Genomic DNA, 16,483 nt, shown 5'->3' on the forward strand with positions numbered 1-16,483 from the left:
TAATTTTCCAAAATATGATGTGTGTGGGAATGGATGAATGAATGAATGAATGAATGAATGAATACAAATTATGTTTGTGGGGTTGCTTGTTAAGAAGCTCTTATTAATGGCAGTTCTGTCCCAGGTGGAAGTCATACACATGAGACTCATAGCTGTTTGCTTTGCTACGTATATACCCTGATGATCGGGCTTTTTTCCCATCCGAAATCCACAGCTTTTCTGTTCTGCTCCCCTGCCGTGCAGCTTCTCTCCCATTGTGCCGAGAACCGAATTTCCACACATCCCCCTGGAGAGAAGTAACTCTTTCGCATGGGGGTTTCTGACCCTCAGTTTAAAAAATAATTATGCTGTTATGGCAGTATGCAGAAAACAGTGCCTGGAGGCTGTCTTACAAAATCCACTTTTGTTTTCCTCACCCGTCCCCTCTCCAGGCTGCCTAACATCTTGTTGCATTTAACAGGATGGCTCTCCTGAGTGCAGCCCAGAACAGAATGTTTGCTCACTCTGTGTGTGTGTGTGTGTGTGTGTGTGTGTGTGTGTCTGTAGAGGCTGCCTGACAGACTAGCTTGATGATGCCTTTGACTTCCAAGGAAAGGTGTGTGTGATAGGTAGATTTCTGAGTGGGTGATGAAAAGTGAGGATGCACAATGTGTGAATGTAGCTTATAAGGTGTTTGAAAATTTGTCCTCAAGATCCTTCATGTAATTTACTGTATGCTGACAGTTAAACAGAACTCCAAGAAATGCTGGGCTTTTCATGGATATTTCCATTTAAAATGGGCAAATAAGCTAACAAGAATTGTGGTCAGTTTTTGGGATGGGACAGGAATCAAGTTTGCATGCCATATGGTTTGATATGGATTTAAAACAGAATTTCTGTGAAATACAACACAATTGAAACCACAGACAATATTTTTGTTATATTTTTGTATCTGTGATTTTATGTAACTTTTTGGATCAAACTCTATGGCTCAGTTTCAAAGGGCTGCTGGTGGTCAGCCGCACATTCCTTGTAGAGTCTCTGGGGGATGGTTCCCAAGTGACTTTTTGGGTCCCTGAAGTGAGAGGTGTAGGCAGCTTGAGCACATTTTTTACGCAGCGTAGCCAGGCCTTTTGTTGTGCCCACTCGCTATCCATGTTCAAGACTGCAGTTGGAGGAGCCCTGACATCTAACCTCGCCAACCTTTGCACCATCTCATTCGCCCTGAGATAAAAACGTATAGGTCAGTCTCTGGAATTTTCTGCAGTGGTCACAGGATGTCTGCATATTTAAAGTCTGGTGTAAAGTTTTGTACCACAGGTTACTTGTTATAATGGATTTGCAAGAAAAGGAGAGGCCAAAAAAAAAAAAAAAAAAAACAAACTTGGAAGCTTTCCATTTCATGGACTGTTGTTTATTGTTCTGTTGAATGTTACAAAATAACTGGTTTGAGTAAAAACAGCATTTTATGTATTGTAAAACTACAAAGTGTTTACAGACAAGCATCACTAATTATATAAAAAGAAATTTTAACAAAAAAAAAAAACTAAGAAAAAAACATCCTCACGTCAAGTGTGCAAACAGTTTATACAAACAGAAACACTTCCACCTCTGGATGCATCTCCTGATAAATTATTTAAATAGCGTATATCTACATGTATGAAATTACCTCTTAAAATTGCAAAGACAAACTTAATAATTTATCCATTAAAAAGGCATTGGACATACATAAAGCACAACATATTTATAAAACGATTTCCCATTCAATATCTTTTTCTGCTTAGGGATTCTTCTACAATTTTTTTTTACTATATACAGCATGAATTTTTTTATATATATATGTATATATATATATACTACAGTAGCGCTAAAAGAAGTTAACCAAATTGTTTTTGCTGCTAAAAAGTTCTTATGTTTTGCTGGTTCAATTATACAACAACAATGAGGTAATATTTGTACATCCATCATTTCCTTTGCTCTTTCTGTTCTCTCAAAAATGTAAAGAAATGTACAGGCACACAGGTCATACACACTACGCAGAAGAACACAGAAGAACAGTGCTTGCTGTTTGTCTTTCATTTTGGACTGTGGAAAAATAATATACATAATACCAATACAGTCAGCTGCAAACTGGCCTGAATGCCTGAATGAAGACCCCTGCTTCCAGTTTTGCTTTGGGGGGGGGGGGGGGTCGGGGAATCTCATTGTTCTTAAACCTTGAATAGCAGACTAAGACAACTGGAAACATCACGGTTCCACATTGTGCTACCCTATAAGGAAACATGGACTAAACACTTAATAAATATGGACGTATTTACAATCCAAAAAAAACCATAGTCTGACACTGGAAGGAGGCCTGCTGTGATAGTTTGCTCCATGTGTTCCTTTGTCCCTGCCTGTTTCTTAGCAACACAAAACAATAAATATCTAATTTGTTTATAAATATTTTCCTCCACTTGTGGCTTCTCTAAGTGTGTTCACTACGTGTTCTGTTTTTCCTGCCACTCCACTAGGACCCTTTGCAGAGGTAGGCAGTCTTAGATGGATAGGTCCCAGTCTAGTGTTCATTAACAACAGTAACACTAGGACTGAGATGGATATGCTATTCAGGTGGCTCTTCCAGCCATGACTTTGTTTTGTGGGTCCATCCATTATCATCGCTGCACTGTCTTGACACACTACTCAGGAAATCATATCACACCCTGAGGAAACTAGGTTTAGGCTTCCTAATGCCCGTTTTTTATAAACAAAATCCATTTGACTCAATCTTCCAAGAGCTTTTTATGTTTTTTTTTTCTTTTTTTTTTGTACAAGGACTTATCCACTATAGAATCAATCTGGGGATGTGTAAAAGGAAAGGTGATACATTACAGCTTTGTGAAAAAAGATAGCACGTTCTTCAGCTAAAGTTTTGTAAAGAAATATTTTTGGAAAATAAAGTAAGTTGGCTCTTCTTGGAAAATGCACAACCATCACACATGCTCAAAACACTTTCCCAATGTAACAGTCATTCCAAGTTTCGTCCCTCAACAATCATCTCCAAAGGGTCTCTGACCCGTCTCCAGAAAAATATGAAATTAGTCTTATAGATTTCTTCATCCTCAAAATAAGTTTGTCCTTTTCAGAATTTAGTCCACAGCAGATCTGAGGTTATCAATACTCAAGTCTTTTCATGGGACCTCCATCCGGGGAGAGAAGCAGATTCAGAAGTGCATAAGTATCTGTGGGAAGTCCCTCCCACTTGAAGCAGAGCAAAGAGAAGAAGCCTCTAGAGAGTAGGGTGGGGGGGGGGGGGCTCTCCCCACTGAAAGAAGCAATGCTGTTTCTGCTCTACCTGCCTTTGGTGGAGGGGTCTAATCTTCAAATGGCAGTCAGCTGGTTTCTGTCCCAACGTCAAATTACCTCGAAGCTGATAACATGCTCTCATTCCACCAATATGCATGTTGCAGAAAAAAAAGAATATCAAGGATATGGTCCCAGGACTTAATATAAAAACTTATATTCATGTAGAAAGGTACATTCTTCAGAAAGCCTCTTGTTGGTGCAATTATGTGTCTGCAAGAAAGGAGTAAAAAATAAGTGGGGCTGTATTTTACAGCAGTGCATTTCTAATATTTTTTTTAGAAATTAATAAAATATTTATCCTACCCCTGCATTCATATTTGAGGTCAGAGAAGTACACCATCTCTTGAGAGAAAACGAAGAGACCTAGTCTTCCTCCTGCATATGTCTTGTCGTAGATGCTTCCAGAGTCGGCCATGATCTTCTTGCCTTCATACATGACAACTCTGAAATGGGAAAGGCCGTGGGTTGAGATGGAAGATACTGTAATATGCAGCCTCATAGATTAAAGGAAATATCAGCAGGCCTGGATTAGATTTACTGTTAGTACTTACCTGATGTGTCCTGTTCTTGGCCTGTGGGTCAGGTGCCATCTGTAGGCAGTGAAATCTTTCCAGCCAACAGTCTTTGGGTCATGCCAGAGGGTATACACCTAGTCAGAAAAAAGATATAGAGCAATGTAAACAAAGCCATTTTCATTTCATTTACGGCCTACATTAATTGAAGGTTTTAGTTTTTAAACAGTGGTTACCTGTCCAGGGGTGTCCCCTGTGTGCCAAAGAGCATTCCTTAGGTGTTCGCCTGGGCCAGTGGTCGAGTTAACAACCTTGATGGACAGCCCTGAATATCCTTGAGCTTTGGTGGGAATGCTGGACCAGTAGGTCTGTGTGATCTGCTTCCACATTACTACATAAAAGCGAGAGCTGGACTGGTAGCCGAACACAAATCCCGCATAGTCATCATCTCGATCAGTGTTAATAAAAAAGGTGCCACTGAAGTCCACAGCGTTGAACTCATCAAAACCTTTGAGCAGAAGAGAAGAAAATACTTAAGGACTCATGAATAACAACAAAAACAACAACAACAGAATTTCATTTATTCTCTTTTGGTCAGCAATAAAAGGATCTCTTTTTTAAAAACATACCAACAGCAATGCCAGGATCACAGTTGACAGTCTGCACCAGTTCTTTCCCTTGATGGCGCACCACCCAATTGGGATCAATTTGAGATGTGCCCTTGGGGTCCAGGGGCACCATCTGAAACCTACGGAAGTCAGTTTCGCTGATGGCAACATTTTCAGGGCACACATCGTAGATGTCAAGCACCTTGTCTTGGTCAAAATCATCTTTGCAAATGTCACCACGGCCGTCACCTGTTCAAAACAAAAAATGGGTTTTGCTCATTACAGAAGTTGTTTTAAACACATACTGTAATTACTAAATCAATGGGTTGCTGGTGGATGATAAACGGATTTAAAAATCAGCAAGTTTTCATTAAGTGTTCAGTCCAAGCTTTTCAGTTTCACTCACCGTCAGAGTCCAGCTGATCAGGGTTGTATGCTAGCCTGCAGTTGTCTTTGTCATCAGGAATGCCGTCATTGTCATCATCATGGTCACAAGCATCTCCCTTGCCATCCTTGTCATGGTCGGCCTGGTTGGCATTGGGAATGTATGGGCAGTTGTCCAAATTGTTCTGATGACCATCTTCATCGATGTCCTGGTTACTGTCGCACTTATCTCCAACACGGTCTGAGTCTGAATCAACCTGTAGGAAGGCAGATATGAATCATATTTAACTCTAGTGAAAATGAGTAGAACTGATCGTTAACAGTTGACGTAGCATATCAGTGTATTTGTAATTCAGTTTTCTGGCTAAGGCATCTTCTTGAGTCTTTTGTCCTATAGATTCCAGATGATCTGGAACCTTTGAGGCCAGTTTGCAGTGCTTTCAGTAGTTCTTGACTGGCTCAAACATGAGGTTGCATTTTATGAATTGTTCTTGAACCAGGTTCCAGCACTCTTTAGGGATACATTCCTTCCTTTCATTAGGCTACACACTGGTGTCATCCACAAGACCAAGTGAAAAAGGGTGTGGAAAGTTGTACAAGTAAGCAGTATATGTTGTTAATTGGCAGTTTCTGAATATTATGTACAATTTTTCTGTAAATATTTTTGCAAAAAGTCTCACACCTTCAATTATTTAGGCACAAAGGCAATAGACTGGATTTCTTCTTTGCTTAATATTGCTAACACTACATTATCCATTGTATACCCGCCAAAGTAAAGGGCATGTTATTCAATATGGGTATATCTGAATGTTCATCAGAGCATCTGCCCTCATGTATCATTTTTACAAATGCTTGTTTTCACCGTCAGCATGAAGAGACTTACCTGGTCTGGATTATGTTCAAGTGGGCAGTTATCACACTGGTCTCCAACCCCATCCAGGTCAGTGTCTCTCTGGTCAACATTGTACACATAGGGGCAGTTGTCCTTCTCATTCAGAATGCCTATTGAATAACAAGGATTTTTCCATCAAACCTACTATCCTCATATCATCACAAAGAGACATTACTCATGTTGAACTGTGTAGCAAAACATCTATTGGTATTTTACCATCTCCATCAATGTCTATAGCGCAAGCGTCGCCCTCCCCATTGTTGTCTGTGTCAACCTGGTCAGGGTTGCTGTTGTACGGGCAGTTGTCACAGCGATCTCCGACATCATCTCGGTCATAGTCATACTGCCTGGGGTTGTACACGAACTGGCAGTTGTCCTATTTGAAAGACGGAACAGTTCAGAAAGTTCCAAAGACCATTTCTACACTATAAGCATCAAAGTTGTAATTTGAAAACACTGATATAGATATAAAAACGGAACTTTTACTTTTAACTACTGATGAATTTTGGGTGTCCACAACTGAAATGGAATGTTTATGAAGTAACCTGTTCTAATTGTCCAAAAAAAATAGAAAAGCCCTTTTTCATGCCAGATCCAACTACTATGTAAAGTTAATTGATGAAAATTGGAAAAACCCTTGTTTCTTGTTTAATACCATTGTTTACTTAACTGGTAAGACACACACACACACACACACACACACACACACACACACACACACACACACACACACACACACACACACTTTCAGAACCGCTCGTCCCATATGGGGTCGCGGGGAACCGGAGCCAACCCGGTAACACAGGGCGCAAGGCCGGAGGGGGAGGGGACACACCCAGGACGGGACGCCAGTCCGTTGCAAGGCACCCCAAGCGGGACTCGAACCCCAGACCCACCGGAGAGGAGGACTGTGGTCCAACCCACTGCACCACCACACCCCCTCGCTAGTAAGACAAAGATATCCAATGCATTTGTTCTTCCATTTATAATAATGAATTTCCATCATTTTTCAGTAATTAATTGCAGAATATCTGGGCATCCATCATGCCCTCTACTCTAGCAGTTCTGATGATGGTAATATTAGTTGCTGTCCGCACCATTTCAGTAGCTTCGATGTAATAACTGTAGAGGAAATTACTGTGCTAATTTGCTCTGTGAAAGGTACTACCTGTCCTTTAGATCCAGTCCCCATTAAATTACTCAAAACTGCAGTTTCCGTGCTCGGGGAACCTATTGTTAATATTTTAAACACGTCATTACTTAATGACTGTGTTCCGAATGCTTTTAAAGTCGCCGTTTTTAGACTCCTACTAAAGAAATCGGATCTGGATTGTAATAACCCAAGTAATTATAGACCGATCTCCAATGTACCGTTTTTATCCAAAATTTTTGAGAAGTTGAGAAACATAGCTAAATTAAACTAAACTGGTTCATGCTTTTGTCTCAAGTAAGCTAGACTATTTTAATGCTTTATTATCAGCTTCATTATCTGTTATTGTCCATACCAGACTGTATCCAGGCTACAGTTGGTACAAAATGCTGCTGCAAGAATTGTCACTAGAGCTAGGAAATATGCCCATATAACACCAGTACTGAAATCACTGCATTGGCTCCCAGTTACACTTACAGTTGATTTTAAAATCTTGCTCCTAACCTATAAGGCAGCACATGGCATTGCTCTGGCTTACTTTTATGAGAATATTGGTTCTTACATTCCAAGGCGATATCTTTGTTCATTGGATGTGGCCTACCTTAAAGTACTCATGATCAATAAGACCTCAGTAGGAGGATGTGCCTTTAATTATAGAGCACCTGAACTGTGGAATAGTCTACCAGTTACTGCCAGAAATTTCACGCCTGTCTTTGTCTTTAAATGAGACTAAAGACCTACATGTTCGCTCGGGCATATCCCTAAGAAATGTAATTCCACTTGGCTGAGTTTCGGGTTTTTTCCACCTCTCTATTAAAATCTATTAAACTGTCTAATTTATTTAAGTTATAAATTACTAACAATTTCTTTTTGTTGAGCACTGTTTTCCTACAATAAGACCTGAGGGGGCCGGCTGGCCGTCACACAAGCACCCCATGCTGACTGAAGCTGATGACCAACCACCATGATGGTCGAGACGTACCTTGGTGAACTAGGAAATCAAGTTATCAAACAGCAACAGGGGTATTATTAGTTGTAAACTGACTTAGAAGTCTTGTTTAATTTAGAATGCCCAAGAGGGGTGGGCAACCACTGGCACTTGGACCCCCCAGAGGTTGTTTTTTTTCTCCCTTAACTTTGTGTTGGGAGTTTTCTGTTCCTTTCCTCCGTGGCCAGTAGGCATACTTATAACTTTGATAAACGCACTGATAATGTATTACGCTGGTCTGTAGTCAACTGTCTTCTTTCTTGTATGTGGTTATTGCCTTATGCCTTTGTTCAAGCACTCTGTGTCACTGCATGAGAAGAGCGCTCTATAAAAATAAATTCAATTGAATTGAAACAGCCTTACCCTGTCATCAGGGATGCCATCATTGTCATCATCATTATCACAAGCATCACCAATTCCATCCTTGTCATAGTCTTCTTGTCCAGAGTTTGGAAGATTAGGGCAGTTGTCCTTTAAATTAAAGTGACAGGGGTCATAAACCTAATTATGCATATACATAAAATATATATAACATATAAAAAAAGCACTTGAATAGTCTAATGGACAGGTGAGTTGTTAGTGCCTAACTAGTACTGCTTTTTCTCAGCAATCCGTACCTTCTTGCAGTGATAAGTGGCATTTTCAACACACACAAGGTCACTGTTAGGCCAGCCGTCCAGGTCAGTGTCCTCTCCACAAATGTGTCCATTCCCAGCGTAGCCAGGCTTGCACTCACAACGGAACATGGTTTCTGAGAAGTGGCCCAGGTAGATACATCGAGCGTTCTTGTTGCAGTCGTGGCTTCCATCCACGCAGGGATTTCGCGGTTCGCAAACCTGGAGGAGAGACACAAACTTATTGTCAGTATCCAGAATGATATGAACATATAATGCTTGCTAACAACATGCTTATGTACAAGTCCATGTACGGAGACTCTTTACTTGCCTGTTTTTTAGCTGTGGCATCCTCCACCCCCCTGCCAAAGGGCTGGGGTCCTGCATATCGAGCAGGGCATGGGAGGCAGTTATACCCAGGCTCTGTGTTTTCACAGCGGTGGACTCCGTTGAACACAAAGCAAGCATCAGGAACTTCCTTACACTGCAGGAGATGGAGCGAGATATTGAATTTGAGATCCATCCTTCCTGGATGTCCATTGTATATGAGTATGATCAAACTGCCTGGAGAATTACCTCATCAATATCCTTGCATTTGATTCCATTACCACTGTAACCAGCAGGACACCTGCCACACTTCCAGGAGCCATCGGGAAAGCTGGTGCACTTGGTCCCAGCAAAGCAGGGATTTGACAGACACCCATCTGTGGATGAATGCATAATTAAATGGATGGATTAATGCACTGTTCAATTATAATTGATCTGTACACTATTTCATATGCAACAAAAAGTCACTCACCAATGGGGCAGTCCTGCTTGTTACATATCTGTGTCGCTTTGGCATCACCTTGGCATTCCTTGCCCCCGTATTTGGGTGCGGGGTCATTACAGAGACGCTCATGACTCTGCACACCTCCTCCACAGGTAACACTGCAAGTGCTCCAGAGAGACCAAGGTCCCCAGTTGCCATTGACTGGAGAAAAATAAGAGAGAGATCAGCACACGTGCCATTCAACTATCAGAATGATTAAACAGGAAATGCTCGTAACATGCTGGTGTGCAGCGTACTTGGGCATGGTGACTTCTCGCAGCCCTTTGTCTGCCTGCCTTCCCCTACACACTCCTTGCCACCCATCTGGGGGGTGGGAGAATTACACAGTCGGATGCGGGTGATCACTCCTTCTCCGCAGGTAACCGAGCATGAGGACCAAGGAGACCAGTGGCTCCAGCTACCATCCTGTTTGACTGCAACGAGGAAATCAGAAAAGTCTTGTCACAAATGTGAACAAAAGGAAGCCAAGGCTGCGGCAAGCAAGGAATAATGAGGTTGAGAGAATCACTCACAGCGCTTGTCGCATTCCTGTGGGTAGCAGTCCCGCGTCTGCACAGAGGTGCCCTCACAGTTGTTGTTGATGCGATCACAGGAGCGGCCACGCTGCTGAATGCCTCTTCCACAGGACACAGAACAATGGGTCCATTCAGACCAGGGGGACCAGCCATCCTCAGGATGGTCCATCGCTAGGGGAAAGACAATGGGAGAGCTATTTTTCCTTTCCAAAGCCCAGAAGAAAAGCTTTTAAAGCATGGTCCTAATGGGCTGCTCTTAACCAAGGCAACTTGAGAACAGTCTCTCCAGACACCATTCTACAGAATGCAAAATGCTGAGATGCCAGAGAGGAGTCAAGTGCGGCTGGTTTGGCACACAGGGACGTCTTCTCATTTTTTTCCATGTAAAAATTAATTTGCAAACAGTGGAAGGACTATGCTGTTCAGATCAAAAGCTCCAACTGGACTGAATATTTGTGCCTACAATTCCATACTACATTATAAACTTAACCCCAGCAAGATAAATGGAAATGTTTTAAGGGAAATATTCTAACACAAATTTTACACCCCTTTTTAACTGACTGAGGTAACTAGATATAGTTATACTGGCTGTTTTACAATGAATATGAAAATCTTGCCATAATATGTGGTTAACATCTGGTACTCGACTTGGTCTGTACATCTGTACTGCTCCACCATCTTTGTTGCGTCTAATTTATGTCTTTTTTATGCGTTTACATCTGCTTATTTGTTTATCTGTGTACTTATTTTATCATGTCTTGTTTTCTTTTGCCCAATAAAACTCTTATTGTATGCTGCTGCAACCAGCTGCTGTGATTCATTCATTCATTCATTCATAAACATTAAAAAAAAAGATATGACTTTGTTAAACAACATAAAAGAGACAGGAGAACTTACGGGTACCACACCGCGGGCAGCACTCCCCATCAGGAACGGTAGCGTTGGCACAGGGCATAAGTGGGCAGGAAATCTCACGACACACAGTTGCGGAGTTCTGCATGGAGGGATGGCAGAAATGAGTTTGGTGGGGGGGAGGTTTCCTCGCAGACAAGCTGACGCAATGAAGATCTGGATCACTGGCTTATTATTAAGCGCAAAGCCCTCACAATGCCCGGACTAATTGTTGTGTTTGGGAACAAAAGAGTGATCTTTGGCTGGTGCAAGAGGCTCCTGCTGAGCTGTGGCCTCTGCCCGTGCACCTGCTCAAGGGTTAGGACAAGAGAGACCAAGCACTGATGGGCAGCAGGAAATGGGGAGCACATATCCACAACCGGACGAGATCCCCCGCAAACCATGGAGTTTAAGGCATGCCAGCAGCACCACGCCTCTCTGATCTTGAAGGAGAGTGAAAGCCCATGTATTGCCCTATGCATTCTCCCCCAATAAAAACAAACAAATTCTTTACCCCATGCCAATTTTAACTTGCACACCTATATACAAGGAAATCCCCCGAGCGCGGTCACCAAACTTTTGCTGGCGACTTTCACTGCTGTGACATGCAGTGTTAATGACCAATCATTCTGATACATTATGTTTATTCATCCAGTTTTATTGAATTAATTACCAGCATACAATGACTTTCAAAGAGCTTTTAGTTGGCCAAAATTAAAAACAAATTTACATGAAAATCACAATATTTGACTTTAAGTGGCTAATTGATTTAGATTTTTATCATTATCATCATTACATTTACTTAGCAGATGCTCTTCTCCAAAGCGACTTCCAATGAACTCTGTGTAGTGTTATCAGCCCACACACCTTATTCACTACTACTACTGCTAGATACACTACTTAAAATGGGTCACTCATTCATACATCAGTGGAACACACTCTCTCTGTCACTCACACACTATGGGTGAACCTGAACAGCATGTGTTTGGACTGTGGGAGGAAACTGAAGAACCCGGAGGAAACCTACGCAGACACGGGGAGAACATGGAAACTTTTAATGTAATTTTAAATGGCTACTGTGCTACTGCTTTAATTTGTGGTGGAGCTCCTCCTAAATTGACTAAAATTCAATCACTATGTATAATACCATATTCAGATAAGAGTGCTTCTTAAAAATAGGTTTCTCGTTAGTCTATATGACACACAAGTAGCGGACTTGAACATTATTACTTAAAACTTATGGATGTTATATTATTATATATCCACAACTATAATACATTGATTGCTGTTACAGTAATCCTTTATGTTGTGTATTTTTTGAATAGTGAGTAGTGAGTTTTGAGCAGTGCTGAATCAGCTCTGACGAAGTGAAATTCTTGTTGAAGGGTTGTGTGGCAATACAGGCACAAAATAAACCCAGTCAGAGTTCATTTAGCATTGCCACTTTTACTGTGGACAAAAATGGTACTGGGGTATAACCTACCATAGAAACTGGATACTGTAGTTAGGAGGGGGCCTCTTTTTCCTTCTTTATTTCGTTGAATGGAACCAAACTGCTCCCTGCTACTTAAAGAAATTTAATTCCTATTCCTAATTAGTGGAAAGGTGTTGCTGAGAGGGCAGACGCATCCCTTGTCACCAAAGTACTCCGGCTACATCTACATAAATAAAGGCAGCCATGCACAGTTAATCACAGCGCCCCATTGTGAGATTTCGGCCATCTGTCTGTCACACCAATTACCGTGTAGATTACAAAGCCTGCACTCTTAAAGCGCGATGAGTACCTGCCAATGCACACTCAATTAGAGCCTTACCTGGCAAGTGCACTTAGTGCAGTAGTCCACGGTCCATTCATCCCTGTTCTTGTGAACGATGCCATTGTGGATGCACACACCGCTTTGGATATTGATTTGGGTCTTGATCAGATTGTTGTCTTCGGTCTGAAAGGTGACAGAAACAGTGGCTGTTACTGGGGGAACTGTGGGCAGGGTGTTACCGCTACCCTTTTGCTCAGAAAAGTCACAGTTCCTGTTGCTATAAATCACTGAACAATGGGATTAGCTGCCTGCATTAAACTGAAGAAGTGGCTAATAAAAAAATAGACTAAATGGGATTTGTAAATGAACAGGCAACTCATCTGGCATTTGACTAAAGGGAAACTGCCTGGGGAGACAAGGCTGGACAGGGAGCAAGTTGAGGGGAGTTCTTGTTCACATTCTTGCAGAATGAATCTTTCTAGTGTTACTAGGGCAAGGGAGAGTGGGAGCGTGACAAGCAGCTGGCAGATGTGTAATGACTGTCTTACCACTTTGCGGAGCTCGTTTGACAGCTGCTTCACAACCACGCCAAGTCCCTTGAGCTCCTTAAACATGATAGCAATATCTTCGCAGGAAAACCCACAAACAGCCTGCAGATCTGCGGAGGTGAAAGTGTTCTTTGAGCCCTACTTCAGTATGGATCTGAAGATGCAACAAAGCAGTACTGAGTAGACAGTGTTTGCTGCTTCCTTTGGTTTGGTTTGAAGACCTACCTTTTGTTTTGTGACCAATGAAATCTGTCCTAATGGCTGGGCTGGATCCATTTACCGGATTGTCCAGGGTGATGGTATCAGTGAATGTTGCTGGAGAGGGGACAGCAAACATCATGCAGTCGTCAAGAAAAAAAGCCTAAATCACCCTTGGAGACATGGAGTAAAACTTGTCACTCAGCATTTTTCAAAATCCTACAAGGTGCCAGGTGCATTTACTTTATTAGTAATTTTGGATGTATGATTAATTCTGAGCCATGCGATATCCTTGCCAAGATTTCAGAATCCAGTTGTCTGTGTAACCAAGATGCTTCTTGGGCAAATACTGATCACTGCTATAATTGTTCTGGGTTAACTGAAACACAGATAGAGGACAACAGCCCTCAACTACAAGAGTGTATAGAGGTACAGTGGTAAGCAACTTTTCTATCCAGATCATCACTGCAGGAACACTTACAGCTTTGGCATCCTTTGTTTCGCAAAACTGTGTCCAAAGTAGTTCCAAAAACAAAGCGCACATTCTGAAGGGCACCCTGCAAAACACAATATAAAATATTATGTTAATATCTGAAACATGTTTCCAAAAGTGTGTATCACGTTGCATGGCTGACATACTTATACAAATAGCAGTAATGTATTAAGGCAGTTTACCGTGAACCAGTCACTGATGGCCCCCTTGCCAACCCTCAGCCGAGCAATATCTGCCACCTCCTGTGTGAGGACGTTCGTGATGGTCACATCCATCTCTGCTGTGTTGACCTCCTCACAGCCCACAAAGAGCTGGACACGGTCCTCCTGCACAAACAGAGTGATGTTCCTCCAGTGTCCGGTGGCCAGGTCTGCCTCCTCAATAGAGAGGACCTGCTGGTTCTTCTCTGTGGAGTAGACCACATCCAGCGTGTTGGCCTTGCCATTGGAAATTATCTCAAACACAGGTCCAGAGCCGTCCACCTTCTCCACGGTCAGGAGGCTTCCTCTTGTCTTCTTGGCCTGTTTGAAGTTGACCAAGAGGAGGAAGCCCCTCTCTTTATGGATAGAGTCGATGAGGTCCCTGAAGGATGTGACGGGCAGTGGAGGGATCAGGTCTGGGTTCCAGATCCTGTAAGCTGGGCTGTAGGGATCTGATCCTTTGACAAGGGTCACTCCATGGTTCTTTCTGTGGACCCGGAGCAGCTCAAACAGGTCAAACACGCTGTCATCCTCTCCGCCCTCTGTGGAGGAGCCATACATTACACAGGATTAGAGGATCCGTTCTATGCCCCATGTCATACATACTCTAGTTATTGGGGACCGCATTTCACTATAAAACGCCTTTAGCAGAGAAATACTAGGCAAATTACTATGCCTGTAGAGTGATGGAAAATGTCTTGCAGTAGCACTCATTTTAATGCAAAATTAAAAGTTATGGAAAAACAAAGATATGTGTTATTTTAAACATCTTTTATGAATACGAAATGCTTCCTTGAAAAAAAATAGTACACTGGTGGATACCTATATTTAAAGTGAGAAGACTGGCATTGCATTTGATAGACAACCAGAAGTGCATACAGCATGCAAAAAACACCTTCCACTGCAAAAGTAATCTGAAATGTTTAAAAACAACTTTGATGTTTAGTTTAAAATATTTAGGGTTTCTGATGACCAAACTCAAAACAAAGTTGCGCACAAGACAATGTAGTATCTATGGCAGCTGAACAATGTTTTGCATCATTTATTATGATGGATAATTATTATTATTATGGGAGAGTCCTGCTAGGATGTCTTTTGGTGGAAGCCGCACATTTTTGGACCTATAAGTGATACATCTTAGCATCAATTAGACAAACACAACACGTAAATTTCAAGAGACCTTAGAATTTAGCAAGGAAAATACCAAATATAATACTACATAATTTAAACTTCAGAAAGTCTTCTGTTACAGCTGGTGTTTTACAGTCCGAGGGTTGTTGGTTTCAAATCCCACGACTGATCTAGTACCCTTGATCAAGATGCTGAACCTGAATTGATACAGTGAGAATGCCCTGCTGTATAAATCATGGGTAAATCACTGTGAAGCTCATTATCTTACACTGTACGACACCTTGCTGCACAAAAGCCTGTCAGCTAAATAAAAGTCAATGGTTAAGGTTTCCAGGTGTGTTGTTCTCACCTGCGACTCTGCTCCCTTCACAGCCCCAAAGCATCAACAAAAGGAAAACCACTCGGATCTTCATTCTCACACTTAACTTCTCGAACCTAAGGTCTGAAAAACAAAGCAAGGAGAGGACACGTTTCTAAACAGGGTAAAAACACTCTCATTACACACTGCGCTAGGTTATAGCTTTATAAATCATTTAGATAGGTCTTTTTTTTTAATGTAGCAGTGTTCACATTTCCAAGGTGAAAGAAAGTGGTCCACGTACCTGTAGGAAAAGTAAATCCGAAATTAACGTGAATTAAAAGAAAATCCGTAATCTTTACAGTTCAAGTTTTCTTTGCCCTCTTATTTCTAGGTTTCAAAAAGTCCAACTGGCCGTCTTGTCGCTTTTTCACTATATATAAAAAATAATTAAGTTCTTTTCTGCCCCCGCGATACTGAGTGCGGAGCCGAACCTCAACTGTCCCCACGGCGGACTGAGGGCTATTTAAACGGCTGGGAGACATTCCTGGGGCGACGCGCGCACCAATCAGCGGCGGCCGGGGGCACGGCGCGAGGTCCTCCGCTTACCTCACGGACACGCACAAACACACACAAAGAACAAAAAAAAAAAAAAGGAAAAGGGACGCATTCCGCAGCTGAAATTCCATAACCACATTAATATTTTTTATAGAAATATACGTGCCAAACCAGTACTTCCTGTTCAAAGTACATCATCTGTCTGAAATTTCCCGAACATTTCATAGTCATTTTTGTCAGCTTTGGAAAGTTAATTTAATATGTCAATTTTTTTTGTAATATTGAGTTTCTAAAGACAACATCATTGAAAATATAAACAATATATCCCTATCGGCATACGTGTCTGATTACGATTACGTGAGTTTTGCCCATAATTTAAAATGTGTTATTCCTCACAGAATACCGAAACTACTTGCGTTCATGAAAGTTAATCACAACAAACAAAACGCAGTTATAAAGCACAAATACGCTTTCAGAAATCTCGTTGCTCTGCGTGAAAGTCGTTTCTGACGACGAGAGACACACTCTTGTGCCGCGTAGTCTAGAGGAGCGGTAAGGTGACCTGATGTGAGCCCCGCTTCACGCGCTGT

General features: G+C 41.8%; 1 protein-coding gene across 1 annotated transcript; it reads right to left on the bottom strand.

Moving 5' to 3' along the window:
• Positions 1-2,158: 2,158 nt before the first annotated feature.
• thbs1b (thrombospondin 1b) lies at positions 2,159-16,124 on the bottom strand. The gene is made up of 23 exons (XM_018727674.2): positions 15,640-16,124; positions 15,387-15,479; positions 13,889-14,448; positions 13,695-13,770; positions 13,241-13,330; positions 13,016-13,125; positions 12,525-12,650; positions 10,717-10,813; positions 9,817-9,990; positions 9,541-9,717; positions 9,272-9,445; positions 9,049-9,176; positions 8,804-8,956; positions 8,476-8,694; positions 8,222-8,329; positions 5,937-6,096; positions 5,712-5,830; positions 4,851-5,085; positions 4,466-4,693; positions 4,073-4,344; positions 3,876-3,973; positions 3,628-3,767; positions 2,159-3,534 (listed from the first exon to the last, which is right to left on the bottom strand). The coding sequence occupies exons 2-23, from the start codon at positions 15,448-15,450 to the stop codon at positions 3,527-3,529; spliced, it is 3,516 nt and encodes a 1,171-aa protein (XP_018583190.1). The 5' UTR covers positions 15,451-15,479; positions 15,640-16,124; the 3' UTR covers positions 2,159-3,526.
• Positions 16,125-16,483: the final 359 nt, after the last annotated feature.

The sequence above is a fragment of the Scleropages formosus genome, chromosome 15, assembly GCF_900964775.1.
Source record: "Scleropages formosus chromosome 15, fSclFor1.1, whole genome shotgun sequence".
Lineage (NCBI taxonomy): Eukaryota > Metazoa > Chordata > Actinopteri > Osteoglossiformes > Osteoglossidae > Scleropages > Scleropages formosus.

Coding starts and splice junctions, on each gene's coding strand:
- thbs1b (XM_018727674.2), bottom strand. CDS start 15,450: ATGAAGATCCGAGTGGTTTTCCTTTTGTTGATGCTTTGGGGCTGTGAA. Junction 9,991..10,716: donor CTGCCCGCGGTGTGGTACCC/GTAAGTTCTCCT, acceptor TCTTTCCCCTAG/CGATGGACCATCCTGAGGAT. Junction 9,446..9,540: donor CGAGAAGTCACCATGCCCAA/GTACGCTGCACA, acceptor ATTTTTCTCCAG/TCAATGGCAACTGGGGACCT.